At 36.8% G+C, this 21,885-nt stretch overlaps 2 protein-coding genes across 5 annotated transcripts in view; both read left to right on the top strand.

The window, feature by feature from the left end:
* ninj2 (ninjurin 2) overlaps positions 1 to 14,841 on the top strand; it is a 59,631-nt gene extending 44,790 nt beyond the window's left edge. For 2 of the 4 annotated variants that reach the window (XM_052118322.1, XM_052118323.1), the window contains exons 2-3: positions 13,821 to 14,031; positions 14,292 to 14,841. In XM_052118322.1, coding sequence (XP_051974282.1) covers positions 13,821 to 14,031; positions 14,292 to 14,440 — 360 coding nt within the window. In that variant the 3' untranslated portion in view covers positions 14,441 to 14,841. Of the gene's footprint in view, positions 1 to 7,769; positions 7,900 to 8,105; positions 8,213 to 13,820; positions 14,032 to 14,291 lie in introns of those variants that run through there. The other 2 variants (XM_052118325.1, XM_052118324.1) reach the window with 2 other exon arrangements.
* Positions 14,842 to 16,754: 1,913 nt separating this feature from the next.
* The window catches only part of erc1b (ELKS/RAB6-interacting/CAST family member 1b), a 259,978-nt gene continuing 254,847 nt past the window's right edge, over positions 16,755 to 21,885 (top strand). Inside the window, exon 1 of the mRNA XM_052119037.1 lies at positions 16,755 to 16,919. The gene's annotated coding sequence lies outside the window, so the exon portion shown is untranslated. The remainder of the gene's footprint in view (positions 16,920 to 21,885) is intronic.

The raw sequence follows: 21,885 nt of genomic DNA, 5'->3' as shown, positions 1-21,885 counted from the left end.
TCCAGAGACCAGAGATTTCAATATTAATTTAAAATGTTTCATAAAGTCAACCAAGACCAAATTATTATTAACATTATGTGAGATGGTTGACCAAACTACTTGTTCCCCTGCAGGACAAAGGTGGTACTGCATGAAATTATGGCCTGTGAACGCTCCAGTGAAAGTATTTGAGACACTATGGCCTTCTGAGCTCGATGAGTCATCAGGGCCCCATAATCTCAAGTCAGTGTGCTAGAGAGACCATTCTAGAGAGACACACACACACATACACACACATGCACACGTTGGTGAGGCTATCATTATGAGTACTCTCCATAGCCATATTGATTTTTATACTGTTCAAACTATAGATTTTATCCCCTAAACCTAAACCTCACACACACACACACACACACATACGTGCAGATGATGAAAAACTCTTATTGTGTTTTTGAGGCACTCCAACAGTCATTTGCCATATGGAGCATTGCATTATAGTTAACTTTCTATTGGCTTCTATTGTTTTTACAATGAGCTAATGCTATTTTCTATCCATGCCCCTAAATCTAACCCTCACAATAAGCTTTTTGCATTTTTTGATTTTTTATAAAAACATTATTTGGTATCTTTATTAAGCAATTTTCCTTGTGGGGGCCGTCGGCTGGTCCCTACAATGTAAGTTATTTTACAATTTACGATCCTTATGGGGATGTTTGGGCAACAAAACTTAAGCAAAATCTGACCCTCAATCATACACTGTTGCAGAGAGCAGTTGAAAAGCCCAGCTCACTCTGGCTGTTTGTTAACTCATTGACCAGAGAGGCCGGAATTCACACTCGCATTTCTTGCTGTTTCAACTGTATCCAGTATGAAAGACATTCCAGTGCATGTGACTACAGCAGCCATGACTAAATCAGTCAGACATTTCGGTGCTTTCCAGAGCCACTGCTGCCAAATCAAGGCCATCGTGCCTTTTTGTGCCCTGCCCATACCAACACTGAATCAACCACACCCCACCATACATCCCACACAGACACACACATATTCACACACACACACTAACTTTAGAGTGTGTTAGTCAAAAGATACAATTAGAGAGCACTGGTATAATGACATGGTAGCATGTGTATAAATCTGAGTCATTATGAGGTCAGTGTGATGGGGCAAAAATGCCTAGAATGTAATTATCTATAATTTTGCTGAAAATGGGCTATAAATTCTCTTAAAGATATATGGTGCCTTCTTTTTCAATTACAGGCCAGTTTGATGGCAATGAGAAAATGGCAATTGTAATAAAGACACGTTTGATAAGTTTGTCCTAGTATAAATCCCAGAATACAGTGTTATCTTATCACATGCATATATATACTGTATATCCCTGTCTCTGACAAAGAGTAATGCAGTTAATTCTTAAATATGTATAAAAGAATGTTAAATATGTGGGTATGTTGTGGGTCAATATACATTATACAGCCGTGGCCATAATATTGGCAGTGACATACAATTTGCAAAGTTTGCTGCTTCAATATTTGTAGATTATTTTTTCACATGTTTCTATGGTATACTGCAAAAAAATGATAAGCATTTCATAAGTTTTAAAGGCTTTTATTGGCAAAAACATTCAATATATGCAAAGAGTCAATATTTACAGTGTTGTCCCTTGTTCTTTATAACTTCTGCAATTCGCTCTGGCATGCTGGATATCAGCTTCTGGGACAAATTCTGAGTAATGGCGATCCATTCTTGCCTTATTAGTGCTCAGAGTTGATCACAATTTGTGGGCTTCTGCTTGTCCACTCACCTTTTGAGGATTGACCACAGGTTCTCAATGGGATTAAGATCCGGGGCGTTGCTTGGCCACGGATCCAAAATTTCAATGTAATGATCACCGAGCCACTTCATTATCACTCTTGCCTTGTGACATGGTGTTCCATCATGCTGCTGGAAAATGCACGGATCATCACCATATTGTTCCTGGATCGATGGGAGAAGTTGCTCTTGCAGGACATTTTGATACCATTCATTATTCATGGCAGTGATTTTGGGCAGAATTGTGAGAGAGCCCACTCCCTTGGATGAAAAGCAACCCCACACATGGATGGTCTCAGGATGCTTCACTGTTGACACAACACAGGACTCATGGTAGCGTTCACCTTTTCTTCTCAATTATCAATTTTCCAGATGTCCCAAACAGTCGGAATGGGGCTTCATCAGAGACAATACCTTTGCACCAGTCTTCTTTTGTCCAATCCTTGTACTTCCTGCTGAGTTTCAGTCTGTCCTTGATGTTTTTCTTGGAGAGAAGTGGCTTCTTTACTGCCCTTCTTGACACCAGGCCATTGTCCAAAAGTCTTCACCTCACTGTGCGTGCAGATGCACTTACACCAACCTGCTGCCAATTTTGAGCAAGCTCTGCACTGGTGGTGACACGATTCCGTAGCTGACTCCTCAGGAGGTGACGGTCCTGGCACTTGCTGGACATTCTGGGATGTCCTGAAGCCTTCTTCACTGCAGTTGAACCTTTCTTGTTGTAGTTCTTGATGATCCAGTAAATGGTTCTTTCAGGTGCAATATTCTTTGCAGCAATTGCCTTGCATGTGAGGCCATTTTGATGCAAAGCGATGATGGCTGCACATCTTTCTTTAGAGGTAACCATTGCTAACAAGACCACAATGATTGGAGGCACTTCTTCCCTCCTTTTATAGCAATCAGTCTGCTCTTATAATGCAATCAGAATGATAGTGATTTCAGCTGACTAGTACTCGTTTACACTTCCCCAGGTGCTGTGAAAAGCTTTTTGTGATAAAGTTAATTTTTTTGGCCAATGAAGCTTTTTGCAATTATTTCAAATACATCTGATCACTCTGCACAATAATCTAGAAACAATGTGAATCAGCACCTCAACAACTGAAGCAGAAAACTTTGCAAAAATACTTTTGGCCAAGGCTTTACTATCAATTTCAAAGTGTTTAAGATTTTTTTATTGCTTTACATTATTGCCAAATTATCAATAGACATTAAAAACAGTTAAAGAAAAAAATAAGAAATAAAATAAAATACAATTCTATTTGAAATTATAGAATGACCCAGGGAGGAATAGAGATACATAGTGAAATAGGGTGATAAGATGGTACTGGAAACTACGCTGACAAACACAGACCTCCGCCCTCGGCTCAGGAACCAGCTTCAACACTGTTCATCCACTCTACATCCTCCTCTCACCCATTTACATTTCTATCTCCCCTTCTTTCTCTCTTTATTATTGTTTCCAATGTAGATAGTAGCAGAGAGAGCCCTGAGCCCAGGTGCTGCTTAGATATACTCTTTATCAAAGGACAGAATAGGATAGTGTGTATATCTATTGTGTGCTGTGCATGCCATTTGTAAAATGCATTTTCTGAGACTATGAGTGTGTGTCCCTTTTGCAATCACCCCCTGGGTTAATACCGAATATCATGACCGAGTTTAAAGAAATTACACCTTTGTTTTCCAGTTCTGTGTTCCTTTATCCTAAAAAAGCAAAGTAGAATGTGTACACACACACACACACACACACACACACACACACACACACACACACATTAACGTATCTAAATGGGGACATACAATAGATTTCAATTGCTTTTATTAAAGCTAATTATAAATTCTATAGACTAACCCTTTTTGAATTAAAAAACATTATTTTCTTTATCAATGAATTGTTTTTCCAATTGAAGATGTCCCAAAATGGGAATGTCCCAAGATGTGTCCTCAAAGGAATGTTTTATCAAATTTAGCTCACTTTGAGATACATTTTGTCTGCAAACTATTGCTAAGAACACACACATTCCCAAATACACATGTCATATACTTGGTCCAATGCTAACTCAAAACAGAGCATCATATCTGATAATTTACTTGTTCTTGTGACACTACAGGAAATATAAGGATGTTTGTAGGTCCATGGGAAAGAGAAGGTAAGAAATCTATCTTGAAAATTACTGTATCAAATAAACATTTCCTGTTCTTTCACTCCACTTTGACACACATACATACACACATTGGTATGACAAGCAGGCTATGGTCAGTAATGATATAATATAAATTATTTTAGAACAACGTAGAGTGCACGTCTCCTCTGGTTACCATTATGGCTTTGAACAGAATTGCATTACTACAGTAACACGTGTCAGCTTACCTGCTCGAACCACTGTCTTAATTCTAACACTTCATCAGGTGAGCTATCGCAGAAGCAAATCACATTTGAATATGTGTGTAAATGTTGGTGGGTCTGTAATGCGAGTGTTGAGATGCGTTGCTTTTCAAATGATGCGTTGTAGTAAGAGTGTTTCGATATCATAATATAGCTGTTTCTGAGTAATAGTGTGAAAAATAAGTGTTTACAAAGTCGTAGTCGTGATTTGTGTGAAAGTGAATAAAACACAGTTGTTGTAGCACATCTAGTGTTCATTTCACCAGAAAACTGTATATACAGTACGTATGCAGAGGTCATGGGGTTCCTGAAGTGCAACAGCTGCCGCAGGCTCAGTGGGCAGGGAAGGGGCGTGTCCGATCTCCTCCTCTCCGCCTCCACTTTCCCTGTATTTGATATGAAGTGAAGATGTTCCAATGTTTATAGCAACAGTAATGATAAACATGGCGTGACCCTCTAGAAGTCTAAACACCCCAATGATACGCCCCATGGATAACTTCACTTAAAAGATATAAAAGAAATCTGTTATTGCAGAAACGCATAGACACTCTGTCAGTGATTAAAAACCCTGGTTTTATTGATGTACACAGACTAAAAGCGTCCATGTGTAGTCTGTAAAACATGTTCTCACAAAGCAGTTATTTTCTTAATGGTGGAATAAACAACAATTTCAAGAGTCAGACATATAATGCATTTACCCCTGTCAGAGGGGCAATTAACTTGATAGAAATGATCACTTTTACTATGGTATACTCCTACTATACAATACTATACTATACTATACTGCATTATACTATACTATTCAACACTAAACCACCCTCCGCTTTACTATACTATACTGTACTATACTATACTGTACTATACTATACTATACTATACTATACTATACTATACTATACTACAGTATACTGCAATGTACTATACTATACTATAATTATTGTATGTTACTATACCATACTGTACTGCATTATACTATACTATTCAACACTATACCACCCTATGCTTTACTGTACTATACTATGCTATACTACACCTGTAGCCTGCTGGTAGGTAGCGGTGCAGTGTTTAAATGTCCCTCCCCTGGCCTCAAGAGGTGCACTAGCGACTGACGCTAAGGGCTGTAGCCGTTAGCCTCCCCATTAGTGCGCCCGCCTCACATGCCAGAGACCCTGGTTTGAATCCCTCTTGAAGCGTGTTGAGAAGGACTGGTTACTGTGGTGCCATGACCTGGATGGGGGTGAGGTTTATACACTGCACAGCTACCTACTAGCTGGCTACTGTAAGATATACTATATTATACTGTTTGATACCATGCCATACTATACTATACTATACTGTACGACAGGGGCCTCCTCGGACTAGGACCTAAATAAAACATTTTGATAAAAAAACATTTATCTGAGACCCACACTTACAAAACCATCCAATCAGGGCTGGTCAACCTATTAGGTGACAGATACATCTGTGTCAAACAAAATGCGCCCTGCATTCAATCGTTTGCCAGTGATGAAGATCATGTACGTGTGCAGCCTGTGAATGACTGTCTACTGCAGGTAAAGATACGGTCTAAATAAAAGTGTATCAAAACACATTACATGAAAGCACTTAAAAGTACCAAAACCAAACAAATACCATGTATTTTGACATGTTCTTTGGAGCAGGCTTCCATATAAATACCATGATATAGGCCTATTGTATTATAAAAATACCAAGGTTTTAACATACTGTACCATTATTCTGCCACAACAGGCTTTTGAGTAAGGTAACTTTGATAAACCATCTTGTGCTCTATAATGTGAAATGATTGCTACACAATATTCTGTATATAGGCTACTAAAGAAAATTATGCTTTGGTGCTGTTTTTGAAAAATGAATAAATAAAATAAATAATTTTAAACCCCTCTATAACATCATAGTTTAATAGATTGTGTACTTGATGGGCCTCAGACTCCCCAGTAATGATGAAAGCCTATAAATGTGCCTGCTGTGAAATATACTGTACAATGTGAATAGATCTTTAGGGCAGTGTGCCATTTTAGTTTTTTACATCTCAGACCACTTGACTTGGTTTACTTGCACTTTACATTAAAGTTATTCCTATACACAGTTATACCCATTTATGATGCCTACTTAAGAAGCCATAAGATGCACTTGCATACTTCTTCCCAATATTGTTATAATTAATGTTTTGCTAGTTTGGGTTTACAAACATTAGGATGTATTATGTGTTAATTTGTACCTTTTTGTATAAAAAGTAATACATAGCTCTCCAATAATTTTAGAGGGGTGAGGGTGTTACTGGAGGGTGCATAACACACAAAAGCACAGAGTGATCTCACTTTAACCCAGGGCTTGACTGGTAATCTGGCATACCATGCATTTTCCCAGAGAGCTGACGCATTTTGGGGCCGATCAGGTTCGGACTGGCCATCGGAAGAAACGAGCGGGCCAGTGGGTCGGCTGCGAAACAGGCAGAATGAACCGCTATAAGCTAAAATTAGCCGCCGCATTATGCAGAACGGACCACAAAACGGCGCCGCAATATGCAGAAAAGGACAGCGAACACCCCCACCCCATATTGTGGCATCATTTCATGGCCACCTTCAGCTCATCAAAAACTCATTATCATATCGTGGCCCACTATGCCATGTTGCAGCCCTGGCCGGCCCTCCGGGAATAGTCCCGGTTCCCCCAATGGCCAGTCAGCCTTTGCACTACTTTTCAACTAAGGGTGACACTTGCCACACTTTGTAGTCTCTAATCTCAGTGTTAAAATGGAAATGAATGCTCTCAGATAAGTAACACATAGTATAGTTTATTGCTCACCTATTGTGCATAAGTGTGTGTAGCTATATTTGTTTTAATGTTATCTAGAAAATTTAACAAGTTGTTAAACAAGCACTTTACATTTTTTACATTTTCCATTGAGAGCCTTGCATTTATTTTTACAGTAAAACAAAATCAGTCATATTAGGAAAATAATTCCAATGCTCCATAAATGAACTTGAAAAAGATAATGTAAAATGTTAAACTCGGATTGTTATGAGACATTTATAAATGTTTGTGATTCTTTGAATTAATATGTTGAAATACTGGATGTGTGCTTTGTCCTTTTGCCCCAGTTGCTGGGGAAACAGTGGTTTACTGTTTGTTACATTCTCTTAATGTTCTGGGGCCCCTGTCAACCTGTCAACACATTTCAAAAGCATATTCACTCTCTAATTGGCTATGAAGTTATTTCATACTGCCCCTGATTGGCTGAATGTTTTTATCACTTAACCAGCTCTGTTTATATGATTCCTAGGTTGCCATGACAACATAGTGAATGTTGTAGCACTAGATGTCTTGACAGTTTTAACATATGCTTATGTAACCATGCATGCGTTTGATGGTTTTGACATTTGTTACAGAATCAGCAGAACATTAATAATTCAGAGAAGGGTCTATGTCTCTCCTAGGTACATGTTTTCATTTCTCAGGTTAAGTGCCCAGAAAGATAGTAGGGGACATGTCATGACTTTCAGCACAAATAAATGCATATGAACTCGAAAACCCTTGTGCAATTTTAAGAAGCATGTGCTGTGTGAGGATTGGACATGAGATTTGTTAGGAAGGAAGTTTGCAATCTAAAGAGGTCCCAAGGATCCAAGATCAAGGGTTATTTATTTAGTTATGATTAATTTAGGGGTACTGGTGGCTGTCCTGGCTCACTTGATGACCAAAGTGAGGTAAGACATGAATTTATGTAAATTAATGTCTTTAATATATAATCACGGTACTGTCTGTGCTTTCCCTGTTTTTTTTCTTCTTCTCCCCTATTATGCCTTTGGTAACTAGGGTGATGGGGAACACTGGGCCCAGACAGAGTTCGGCTTATTTAAGTGTTCATTTTCAGATTATTCTATACACCTCTGTTCCTGAGCACAGTGGCATGATTTGCACCACCTCTTTCCATGTACCGATCTACCTCACTAGCATGACGGATCTGTTGCAAGCCAGGCTGCAACAAATGGTGGCTCAACCGGGATATTTAGCTGACTGGTAAGGGCATTTGAGATTGCATTTAATATGATATTGTCCCTGCCGTACATGCATCGAGTTTGTCTCTGCCATAAGTATGCCCACGTTGAGTTTGTCTGTTGTTGCAAGGTTAAATTGGGACATATGCTTTCTCATATTGGTGTCTTTACAATGTAGGCTGTAGCAACACTTTGCGTTAACACTTTATTATTTTGGTTTGTTGTTTTTGTGCTAATACTGGGTTGAGGGCTCTGGCATGGTTGTTGTATCTTTCTGGTTTATCCATGGATTGTAGGTGGGGAAAATCATTAATTCTGAGAAATTTGAGAGTAAGCTACAGATTTAGTTTTTAAGCATCCAACTGAGGAGCAATTGGACAAACTATCTAATGAGCAATTATTTGAACTGGCAGCACATTTTAAAATAAGTCTTACAGCTGATGAAAAATGTCTCAGAGAGGTTGTAGGACTAATTGTAAAATCAGCTCTTGCAGATTTGGGTGTATTTGCATTAATACCTGACAGACTCACCTTTCCCTCTGCTCAGGGTCCAGGAGATAAAGCTACTACTGTACCAACTGTTTCTTTATTAACTTTTGAACAGCAGAGGAAGCTGATGCTCTTAGAAATGGAGAAAAGTACGATAAATCAGGAGAATTAACTTTTACTATCGAAACGTTAATAATTTGCTTTCATTGTATGGACACATAGAGCTGAAATGTGCTTATAAAAATCTTCATTTCGGTTCTGCTGATAAAGGAAAGAGATACACATCTGGGATGGCTTAAAGGTGAGTAAATCATGAGAGAATTATAATTTTGGGGTGAACTAATCCTTTAAGTGTCTATAGTGATGCTTGAGAACAGCACCTTTGCCGTGTCCAAGCACTTTTCAAGCATTTTGCTGAGGCTCGGCTCACCGTCTACCTTGCAAATTGTGAGTTTGCAAGTGCGATGGTGACATATTTCAGTAAAATTGTTGGGCGGGGAATTGTGCATCCTGTGCGGGCTAAGCCATTGACAACAGTCCTCTAAACTGGAGTACATGCATTTTTGGGACATGGTGGGGTATTATAGGAGTTTTTGTCCTAAGTTCTATTCAGTTGTGGCCCCTTTGACTAACTTACTGAAAGTACAGTAAAAGGCAAATTTGAGTGGCCACCACAGTTCTGACAGGTCTTTGACAATGTGAAGAAGCTGCTCACCACTGCCCCCATCCTGGCGGCACCATGAATTGGACAACCTTTTCAGATCCAGGTGGATACCAGTCAGGTTGGACCTGCTGTTACAGACCGACGAGAATGGTGTTGCCCAGTCAGTTATTTCTTGTGCAAGAATAATTCACACCAACTTCACTATTCAACCATTGCAATTGATTCTGGCACTGATTTGGGCATTTCAGCACTTGTGGCTCGTAGTACTGCTCCAATTGTGTCTTTTTTTATGATGACAATTAACTTACCGTTTTTCATTCTTTGCAGAGTCCAGTTAAGCGCCTTATTCCATGCTCTCTCTTTTTTAGCCATACTCCTTGGATGTTCGTTTACATTATGAAAATGTATTGGCAGATTCCTTGTCCCATGCTTTGTGTCTTTGCTGTTTGCACAGTCTAGTGCTGTCACAGAGGCCTGTGTTTATATATATATATATATATATAAAGAAGAGTAGCATTCAAAATTCACTTTGCTAAAAAACATTGATGCACTGTGCGACAGTTTATTTATTAATTTATTACATTATGTCAGAGCAAAACCCACAGCCAAAAAGGGTGTGTAGTCATAAAATCTCACAATATCTGCTTTATTTATGTTTGTACAACTATGGCAGATAGGATTGAAGTGCTTCCTTTGTTTAATTAAGAAAACCAGGAGAGACAGAAATCCTTTGTTTTCTGGCCTTATCTCATACTACACTGTAGAAGAAGGTGTAATAGGAGAAACTATGATAACTAATAAAGCCTTTGGGGGCAGGTGCCATAAAAGGAGTGTTATGTGCATAAACTGTCCCCTAAAAGCTTTAACTGTATGATCCATTCGCAAACATTGCATCTCCATTTGTGTTCTAGAAAAATAAGTAAGTCGTACTGCTTTGGAATAACGTAAGGGGGGCATTTAAGTGTTAAGTCTTTAAATGTTAAGTGTGTAATTTCTGCATCATTTGGTTACAGGTGGCTGGCATTTAACTTGAAAAAGAATTAATGAAATACAGGAAATAGAAAAGTTGGACGGATCTGACCCAGGGGCCCGGCGATGTGACCATTTCCTGACTTCTAAATTATACTTAAATCTACCCCCACAGGCTAAACTAAGGCAAGCTTTGACCAGTTTCCTTAAACATAAATCCACTGGCACCGTTCTGGGTGTCTTAATTCTGTTACTTGAATGAACTGAATGAAAATATAAGAAACATAGCAGAAATGTTTAATTGTTCTAGCTCTATGTACATTCACTACTCTGTGTCTCTGAGACTAAAAATGTGGGAAGGTGGACTTCCTGTGGGCCCCTTATATAAAATATTCCCGACCTCTCCCATGGTGTTAATTTAAAAAAAAGAAAAAAGAAAAGGAAAGCGTCCCCAATGCACGTGGTATTTGGAAGCGTGCCTGGTTTTTGTTTTACTGGAATGTGATTTGTGGAGGCGGTTAAAAAATGATTTCTTAAAAAACAAGCCTTAATCACATGTATACAGTATGTATGTTTTGGAAGGGGGTGGGGCCTAGGTGAAAGACAGCATAGCACATTCAGTGGAACACTTTGTGCTAATGTAGATAAAAGAGGTCTGCTGGCCTTCTTTGAGAGGTGTGAATGAGCGAGTATCTGCACATTCTTGAACTGGGTCATGTACTGTATTTATATATATTTTTTAACATGTCCTGTAGACAATGATAAGATGTCAAAAGAGTCTAGAAGGACGGTATGGTATGAGTAAGGGTGTTTTGTATAACACAAGAAGTTAGGTGTAATTGTTGAATTGATTTTGAGATTGGTATAAAAGTTTGCAAGAGCACCTGAAATATAAGAGATATCATTTTAGTTCAGAAGGATATGGTTGTCTGATTGATGATTTTTTAATAGTTAGAGGTTTGAGAATATAAAAAGTCAACATATGACTTTAGTGTCTTTTATTGGCTATTTGGCACTAAAGGGCATATTATTCTTGTTTTGTAATGTACAACTTTCAGGGAAAAAAAGATGAATGTATATGGATAATGTACTTTTCACCTCTGACTATTCAGTACAAGTAGCCTATAGCTGCAAAAAATAACAATAAAGAAAAGGAAAAACAGAAAAAGAAAAGAAGAATACTAATAAGAAGAAATAAAGGAGAAAATGTTTTTAATACGAAATAATAGTTAATTTAATAATTAATAGTTAAAATCTATTAAAAACATGAACGATTTAATAGTGAAATGCTGCTCTCTATTGGTCAAATAGATAACTACAAACGTGAACTTCGACCCAAGTTTTCATGACTGATTTTTTTAACTCATGACAGCGCACTGGTTTATCGTAAAAAGTCATGATGATGTACTTATATATTTTATAACTCTCACAGCAATAGTAGTAGTACATGTAATTAACTAATTAAAGTGATAGTTCATCCAAAAATGAAAATCTCTTTTACTCACCCTCATGTCATATCAGATCTTTCTTTCTTCTGCTAAACACAAATTAAGATTTTTAGAAGAATATTTCAGTTCTGTAGATCCTCAAAATGCAAGTGAATGATGACCAGAACTCTGAAGGTCCAAATATCACATAAAGGCATCATAAAAGTAATCCATATGACTCCAGTGGTATAATCAATGTCTTCTGAAGCGATCCAGTCAGTTTTGGGTGAGAACAGACCAATAAGTAACTCCTTTTTCACTGTATATCTTGCCATTGCAGTCTCCTTGGTGATCATAATTTCAAGTTTGGTTATACTTCCTTTTGCTTGAGGAATGTGCAGATGTGCACATTCATTATTATGGTCATAACACAAACATACAGTATATATAAGCGTGTGTCTGTGTACACACACACACACACACACTACCGGTCACCGAAACACTTACTCATTCTTAATTATACATTTTTAATTTTTTTTTCACTTTTTATTATAATAGTAATTTCATCAAAACTATGGAATAACATAAATGGAATTATGGGAATTATGTTGTGACTAAACAAAATCCAAAATAAACCAAAACTGTGTTTTAGCATCTTCAAAGTTGTCACACTTTGGCTAGAATTTTCAGACATGCACTCTTGACATTTTCTCAACCAACTTCTTGAGGTATCACCCTGGGATGCTTTTTAGCATTGAAGAAGTTATTAGATGCTTTTCTTTATTATTTGGTCCAAGTCATCAATTTCAAAAACTTTATTTTTATATAAAACTTTAGTTTTGTAATGAAATAAATTAATATAGTGGCACAATTATATTTTTGTCCACAAAACTAATTTCAAACATTTAATATACGCCTTTAGATCAAAAGATTTTTAAGATCATGAGAAACATTTCAGTCATGTGTTTCAAAACTTTTGACCTGTAGTGTATACAGTACTGTGCAAAGGTTTTAGGCACTTGTGAAAACGTTGTATAGTGAGGAATTCTTCAAAACTGATGCCATAAAAACAAAATGTATATTTCCTATAAATTTCAATAAATTATTGAAATAAATGTAATTACATTATTATTATTAAATGTTATAAATAAATGTATCTATGGAAAAAAAATTGTTATATGCTTACCTTTTTGTTTGTGTATGAAATAAACTATATGTGTGTGAATAGCAAGAATGTGTATGTAAATTATGAATGAAATGGGAAATTCTGAGTGCTTTTGTAGCTGGAATTGAATAAAGGAATGTGATCAGAAATTATTATAGAGTATAAAATACACATTTTTGCTGAGAACTTCTCTTGCTTTAAAGAACATTATCTCGCAGGGCACAGATGTTGCTGGAGGAGACAGATATTTCAGCCACAACTGAGCTTCCAGGAGGCTCATTAGATGAATGATCTGTTTCTCGATGTGTGTAGGTGTTGCAGCAAGGTTGAACACAGTAGAGTCTCACGTATGACTCATTTTATACATTTTGAACAATTTGACATTGCTCCCATGTGACCTACCTAAATAAATTGTTGCTGAAATCACTTTGCCACTTGAATCGATGCCTCAAAGCATTGTTTCAACACAGCACTGTCACACAAATTTACAGTAGAAGCATTTCGAATTGCCATTTTGAGTCTACGGCCTTCAGACAAGCAGCTGAAAGGAACCTGTTTTGCACTGCAGTGTTTTGGAAGCACTATACATAAAACAGCTTTGCATCAAAGTGCTATTGTGGCAGAATCCTTTCTTGAAGAAAAGGTCCAGTGATTCTCAATACACACAATCAGACACTCTTCCCCACACACTTTCTTTTCTTTTGTGCTTGTTCACTTTTGTATATACAGCCAACTCTTGTATACACAGCCATTTTGCCTTGGAAACTAATGTTAACTGCAAACACTGGTCAGACAGATAAGTTTGAGGAATCAAAATGACTCACTTCAAAGCTCTCAGACCATAATGAAAGCTTCAGTAAATATATATAGAGATTCTCTCTCTCTCTCTCTCTCTCTCTCTCTCTCTCTCTCTCAGCCTGCAGAACCCCTCAACATGAACCACTATGCTACTAAGAAGACTGTAGCAGAGAGTATGCTGGATGTGGCGCTGTTGATGGCAAATGCCTCTCAGCTGAAAGCTGTTCTGGAGCAGGGCCCTGAGTTCAAATACTACCTCACCGTCATCATACTCATCGCTGCCTCACTCTTCTTCCAAGTGCTTGCTGGGGCTCTATTTGTCAACATGGGTGAGTGTGAGATACATTGTGTATTATGCAAAAGTCCATCAAAATAAGATATTTAGCTCTTAAAAAGCTTGTTCATTTTGTTACCACACATTATCAAAATGGTTTCATATTTAAAGGGATAGTCCTCCCACAAATTAAATTACTGTCATTATTGAACTCACCCTCATGTTGTTCCAAACACATGCAGGTGAGTATGATGGCAAAAGTGTCATTTTTGGGTAAACTATCCCATGATTCTTTATCATACTTCCACTTTTCAGCTCGCAAAAACCTCAATGAAGTGGCCAATCAGAGGAAGCTGGACATAATGAATAATTTGGCCACTGCAATGGTGTTTCTCACTGTCATCATCAACATTTTCATCACCGCGTTTGGTGTGCAGAAGACAGGTCTCTATCCTAAGCAATAACTGTCTCACGATCATACAGGTGTTACTGGTGACTGTCTTGACATGGTGTTGTGCCAAAACATGTGGAATATACAATATGCATGCTACAGTACGATAAGTAAAAAATAATATGTGACCTAACCCTTGACTAATTCTTTCATATTGTTTGATTTCATGGTCTCCAGCATAAAAATGGTTGCGAAACAAACTGTTCCAGTTGTGAGACACTACACAGGGCATTATATAAGAGGCCATAAATAAAATAATATTTGTCTATCAAATATGCTGTGCAGTGATAAATTAACTTGAGGTAAATTATACTTGAATAATCTTTATTTATTAGAGCTTGTTGCACTGTATCTTAGGTTTTCTGTTTGTACCCTGTAAAACTAAAAATAAAGGATTATTCCTGGATTTTACTTGCTGGATTTATGTAACGTTCAATAGTCATGTGTGTATGACTAATCTCAATATCTGTCCTATACTGGCCTCTAGTGGGAGATGTATGTAGTATACAAACATGTTAAAAATATCCCCGCTTCAATACTGGCTAAAAGTGCACTCAGTCCTTTTTTCCTCATTAACTCCTAAAGACATGAATTGTAATTTTGCAATATATGTAGGAAATCATGAGCACTCACATTAAGATGAAGACTCCAGTCATATCAGTAACCTTATAAAAGCTGTTTTATTCTACATGGAGAGGGTTCGCACATGGGGGCTGCCATGTTAGAATCACACGACCAGCCGGATAGGGCCTACTACTCACTTAATCTCAGCAATCGACCTGTTATTTAACACTTTACTCATTGATTAAAGTAATCATGGCTGACTGTGAATACTACAATGGCATCTGTAACTAAAAACATATAAATGCATCCAAGCCACTATAGGTGTCAGTGTAAGTCCAAGTTGACACAATGACAAAAGTTACTAAGGGCACCTTTAAGATCACTTTTGCGGATTGGCCCCGTTCACTTTCATTGTATGTGCCTCACTGCCATCCAGATGTTTCCTTTTTTTTTTTTTTAATAGAAAATGAGGGGCAAGTCAAAATATAATTTTGTGATAATAAAGATAATGCAACAGATGCTGTCAATACAGATTTGAATATTCCTTTAACAGAAATGTGAAGAAAAAAAAGGATTTAATGCATATTAAATTGGACTAATAAATGGAATAAATCAATTGGAAAATAAATACATAAATAAATAAATGGTCAACATGATATTGTACAATTCAATTAATGATGTGTTGTAAATGGGATTGGTTTATAAACCATTATATATTTCATTAGATTGTGAAAATGCTTTCAGTAAGAATTATGGCATAATTTCCTCATCTGATAATGCATCACTGAGTCCCTAGTTAAATGAGACTACAGCATCATTTATCAAGTGTTCTTGCTGGTGGGAATTGATCATTGTGGTCTGGTTACATCAACATATTGTGAGTGTTGAAGGAACACCTTCCTGTAGTCATGCTTCAGGTACACAAGCAGCGAAACCAATCAAACCATGTATTACACTCAAAGGATCATGAGGTCTTCATATAGTGTGGGTTGAATGCTGCACAGTCAGTAACAATCTCCAAAGCAATACAGCCACTGCTGAAGATAAAAACAATGTTTAGAGCTTTAATGGTGGGTAAGTCTGAACAAAATGGCTGATAGATTGTGAAGTTCAATGCCTCATAAGTCAAGTCATTTTTATTTGTATAGTGCCTTTCACAATACCCATGCACATATTTCTTGCATTAACAGAAAATTAAACAGTAATATCTATAAAGTCTTAGAGTCATCACTGTGTAGTTTGATTAAATATGATTATGAAGTGTGTATAAAAATAAGTAATTCAATATTAACTGTATTTAGAAACACAATGAGCAAGTTGAAAGTGACTGTGGCAAGGAACACAAAACTCCATAAGATGTTGGTTAAATTGGGAGAAACCAGACTCACTGTGGGGGCCAGATCCCCTTTGGTTAACATCATGAATATAATGCCAATATTGCTTATTTATGTGCAGTACAAGTCATGGTTTAAAATGAGTAAACTCAAGTGTTAAGGGCCAGTGTTTAAACAAAGATTTTGTATGAACTGTAAGATTAATGACTAAAATCTTTGAAGTTCATCCTGGATTAACTGAAGAAGTTCACATAGAAGGATTAAAACACCTAAAACTGAACATATACCCAGCATAGTACATGACATTCTGTATGTGGTGCCACCTCGCATTAGAAATGCAGAGACGTTCGTGCACGTCACGACGGTCATGGAGGCCAGGGAAGGGCGCGCGCATCCCGGTTCGTTACGTCACTTGAAGCGCCCTGGATCGAGGAGCTACTGGCAGAGCTCGCAAAGAGAGGAAAAAAACGACAGAAGTACTCTAAAGAAGGCTTTCCTCGCAAATAACGGTCTCAAAGTGATAACGGTACGTCTGCGACCAGAAATACTGGCACATACCTCTCCCTAAACCGGACAAACCTCTTGTGCGAGAAGGTAAGGAGCTTTTTCAAAGTGATTTAACCTCAGCTGAGGAGTATGTTCTGAACTGCGCGGACACAGCCCATTGATAGTATGGGGGGGTTTGTGTACATATTTCTATATATTGCACAGTAACGGTCTAAATACTTCCACGTTGGTCCAAACAAACTAGAAGAAAGGTAAATAAATGTCATATTGCTCAATATGTGCACGGAACGGAAGGCTGTTGAAACGAATTGCTGTTGCGCCAGAAAGCAATGGAGGAAGGAGGAGGGAAAAGAGGAAAAAATACATGGGGCCAATAAAGAAAAAAAAAATATATAATAGTCTCTTTCCATTGGCGAGTTTCATTAAAAGATTTCAGGCGACAGTAAGACGATTTAGATACTAAATGTAGCCTATGTTAAAAGCCGCTATAAATCAGTGCGAAGCTTTGGTTCAATTGGTGTCATGCTTCTTCAAGAAGCAGCCATGTGAATACATGTGCATTACACACTTTCATTCGTGATTTATTTACTTTTTTCAGCGTAGACCAGATTTAAATAGATCGCGAGGCGGTTTAAGAATAACGTTCGAATTGTTACGAAGTATCGCCTCACTCTCTGTGACGTTAGCAGGAAAATATGTATCAGTTACAAAGTCAGACAATTCTATTCCATTCAAATAGATACAAAGTATTTCCTCAGCCGGGCAATTTCTGTACAAACTTCGGAGCTGTTGTATTTGTTATTGGAGCACAATAAACCCTCGCGCGCAACTGTTTTATTTAAAAACGCATCTGTTGTGAAGGTAGTTTAATCGTGTCATTTCAACCAATTCGCGTTTAGAGGAATGTGATTGGCTCTTCTTTGAAGGATCCTAGAGCTCCTCCCATGAAATATTTCTTAGTCCAATAGCTTTAATCGTTTTGGCACTTATTGAAATGTAATGGCTACTGCGCCTCAGTGTTTCCTTTGGTTATCTAAAACTTCTAATCAACTTGAAGCCTTATTTTTCTATTACTTAGCTTGAATTGATAATGTTTGAATTGACTAATGCTGATCATAGAGTAAAATGTAAAATACCCCCATAGCTCATTTGGATGGTGCTTTTAAGATGTCCACAGCAGTTGAATATCTAATTATTCAACAGGTTGGTTTTGGAGCAGCACATTTTGTTTTCTCATTGTGGTGTTTGTCCATAATGAGGGTGCCCATGTTTGTTTTCATTTTACCCAATGTCTAACCACAGGTAGTTTAATCAAGTTTAGACAAATGTGGTTGACTCTTCTATAAAAGAACCAAGTGCCCCTCCTATTAGCGTAACATTTTTTGTTGTTCTATAGTTTTGTGTCCACTTTTGACCTGTTGTATCAGTTACAACAGGTCAATTAATGTAATTGTATATGGGTTCTTAAAATATAGATACTTTTTAAATAAAAATAATATCTAAATTTAAATCTAATTCTATTGGGCAATAAGACAAATAAATCAGAAGTGCAATATTTTTTTTCTCATTGATTACATGAAACTGTAATCAACTTAAGGTTTTATTTTATTTGAACATTGGAGGACTAATGCGAAAAGAGTATTGCATCTCAGGACTGTCTTATTTAGATGATGAGACTTTTTTAAATGTTGAGAGCAATAAAATATCTCATGATTCAACAGGTTGGTTTCAGACCAGTGTTATGTGTCTTTTTGGGTCCTTTAGTTCAAAATCCTGTTGTTGATTCTTGCTTTTGGAAGCCTATGGTTGTTTCAACATTTCCTCATGTCTAATCATATGATGTACCACACATACTTTTCTGAATATTACCAGTAGAATAAATGGAGGAATGCGTAGCCTCGGTAGGTTTCGCTATTTCACTATTGCACCATTATTTGTGTAATTCACAGATTAGATAATTCCTGTATGACTGTTTATCACTGTATTACACCAGCTTGTGTCAGAAAGTTGGAAACAAGGTCTACCTGACAGAAGGATTAGTGTAATGTAAAGCTGACCTGGTGTGAACGCACACACTCGCACCCAGTCAGAGTAATGTGGTGTTGTCTCGATCAACACACTGACATATGACTTAAAGACTATGTATATCTGATGTGTTTAATTATTTTTCAATGTTTAAATAATTGAAAAATGTAACGTTTAAATCAGGAAGATTATTTATTTTATCTCAGTTCAATATGCTTGGACAACTATAAGCATTTCATTGGTTGATTTGAAAACAAAAACATATCAGTATTTTTGCAGTTCCGTTTGGTGAATCTAGTGCCACAGAAATTACGCACTTTTGGCTTCAAAGCACAGGGAAAATTCACCTGGGCCATACTACAGAGTCTGAATCTCTGTAGACCTGGAACCCTCCCAGAAGCTCTGATGGACATCTGGTTTGGATCTTACTTTCTGTCTGTTCAGTGATGGGGGTTATTGAATTACTACAAAGAGGATCAAAGAACCTTTTACTGGGCCTAAAAACTTACTGTTAATTTGGTAGTAGAGAGAAATAGAAATATTGAAATAAACTGATACAGATTACCAAAATAAACTTCTAAGATTATGGTGAAACAGGTTTGACCCGGGTCTTCTGTCTACACTTATACAGGGAGGGTTATGGTTTCTTGGACACTAAGACATGCAGCAAAGGTTGTGTCAGCGGGTACCAGCATGCAGTCTTTTCTTAATGGGAAGGTGGTGTTCTACATATAGTGTTTTAAAGCTGATTAAAATTCATTTTTACTTTTATGTAATCTGGTGTGTTAAGAGAAGCATGTTTTTAAATAGTGAAACTGGTGGAACTGTCATCACCTGATGAGTCACTGGTATTAGATGCAAGTATTTCAGCCCTAAAGCTTTTTTTCTTTTCTTTTCAGAAATGTGAAAACGGAAGAAAAAATATATAATTAAAAAGGATTTAATGTACATTACATTTTACTTGACTGAAAATAAGTACATAAATAAATAAATAGCTTCTTCTTTAAGAACCTAAGTTCTTCAATTTAATATTCTCAATTCTTGCATGAGATAGTATATGATATGGATAGATTGAGTGATTGATTTTTCTTTGTCACCCTCGTGGTGGAATTGGCCTAAGTTCCTGGGTGATGTCAACCTAATTGTGTGTCCTCAACTGACCCGTCTAGTAAACTTCTCACTTACAACATTTTAACTGATGCTTTTCACAATTATTTCCTACCTAGTGTCAGTGGCATATACAGTATGCATTGTGTAGTTACACTGGCAAATATAGGGCCCCATGAAATCTGCTTTATTTTTTTCCGCAATTTATTTTGTTTATTTTCAGAATTTCTACATTTCGTGTTTTAAAGTTTAATAGAATTTTGTCATCAAAAAACTGTCTGATCAAATACATTTTTAGAACTTGAATCAAATGAAAACAGAACAATTGCCTTTTTTGCACAATCAAAATTATTTTTGTCAAGTACAGTGCTGTATAGCAGAGCATCACATTATTAAATGAAAGCTTTGATAAAAGCATTTATTCAATACAAAAGCACTCTTGCTTGTGAGATATATCATATTGCTTAAATATAATGTAATTTTTATTGATATTATTATTATTACTACTGCTATATTGAATATTACCTTTTACTATATAAGTAGTAAGGGCTGGGTATTGATACAGATTTCCCAATTCCATTCTATACTGATTCACAAGCCTTTGTTGTCGATTTATATGGGTATATTTCAGTAATAAAGTCCATTTTGCTTACAAGAAAGTATATCCCAGCTAATGCTGTTAATTATACAGCGAACCTTCTAACTAGGTACATTTAATTCGTTTTTCATAATTTTTGGTTTTTAAAATGAACAAATCCATGTATTCCATCAATAAATATGATATTATATTGTATATATTGTATTTTGTTACGTGTTTATTTTTTTATTTAATAATTTATACTATTTTCAAGCATTTACATTGATTAGTTGAACACTGGCTAAAAACCGATCTCACAAAACCAAATGAAACTTTTATCTCAACACCCAATGAAAGGATTTCACTGCTGTACTTCACCACTATACTACACAGTCACTGGTGAGTGAAATGTGAACATTTACCAGCTAGTGGCTAATCAAAACATTTTTAGTCGCAAGCGCAAAACTCGGTTCCAAATGCGAGTGATTTTCTAGAGGGTTGTAGTAGTTCTTAGATCTTGGGTTTTAAGAATCGAGATCGTTCAAATGAAGATTGCAATGCATTGGAAAATCAATATATTTACCCAATCCTATTAGTAGTGATATAGTCACAATTTCTTCAATTTCACGTGTCTAATTAAATTGAGCTTTTATTTTTGGCATGAAGCCTTTACATTTTCTGTTTCATTTGACAGTAGCTTATATTTAATAATATAAATTATAGTCTGCATGTGCTGTGTGCTTCAAGGTTAATATGTTCTCTGCTTTGTGTCATCTGCTACACAGAGCATGCATGATGCTAATGACCAGAGACTATTTAGCTTTAAAAGGGACCAATGCATTGTTCTCTGTGTATGAGTGGCCAGCTTCACACATTTATTTTGAAGCATGCAGCACATGACTGTATGTTTATTTCATTAAATCGAAACCTTTTGTGGTTTATTCATCACGCTAGGACATGACATATGATTTTTATTACATTATTTGTGCATTAATACCTCGGTTTTATCCCAAATATGTCAAATTCCGTGATTTTCTGCAATTTATTGTTAATTCAGTTTTTATGACTGGATTCTGCGATTCTGTCCGTGTTTTCTGTATCTCGGAAATCATAGGGCTCCATAAATATGATACATTGCTTGTAAATGCATGCAAAGGGGGCACTATAGATGTATCCCACATCTGCAATTGCAACTCAGTGTCTGTGCTGAGCAAGCCAGACCCATGCTGCCCAGCTAGAGATCCCAGCAGGATTCTGATCATCCTTGTGTCTCTTGTGTTTTTTAGCATGGCTTGTACAGACAGCCTTTCTTTGACCTAATTAACTCACTCAGACAGACGGGAT

This window comes from Xyrauchen texanus, chromosome 45, assembly GCF_025860055.1.
Source record: "Xyrauchen texanus isolate HMW12.3.18 chromosome 45, RBS_HiC_50CHRs, whole genome shotgun sequence".
Taxonomy (NCBI): domain Eukaryota; kingdom Metazoa; phylum Chordata; class Actinopteri; order Cypriniformes; family Catostomidae; genus Xyrauchen; species Xyrauchen texanus.
Note: the sequence above shows the minus strand (reverse complement) of the source record. Positions and strands in the feature narration are given on the sequence as shown.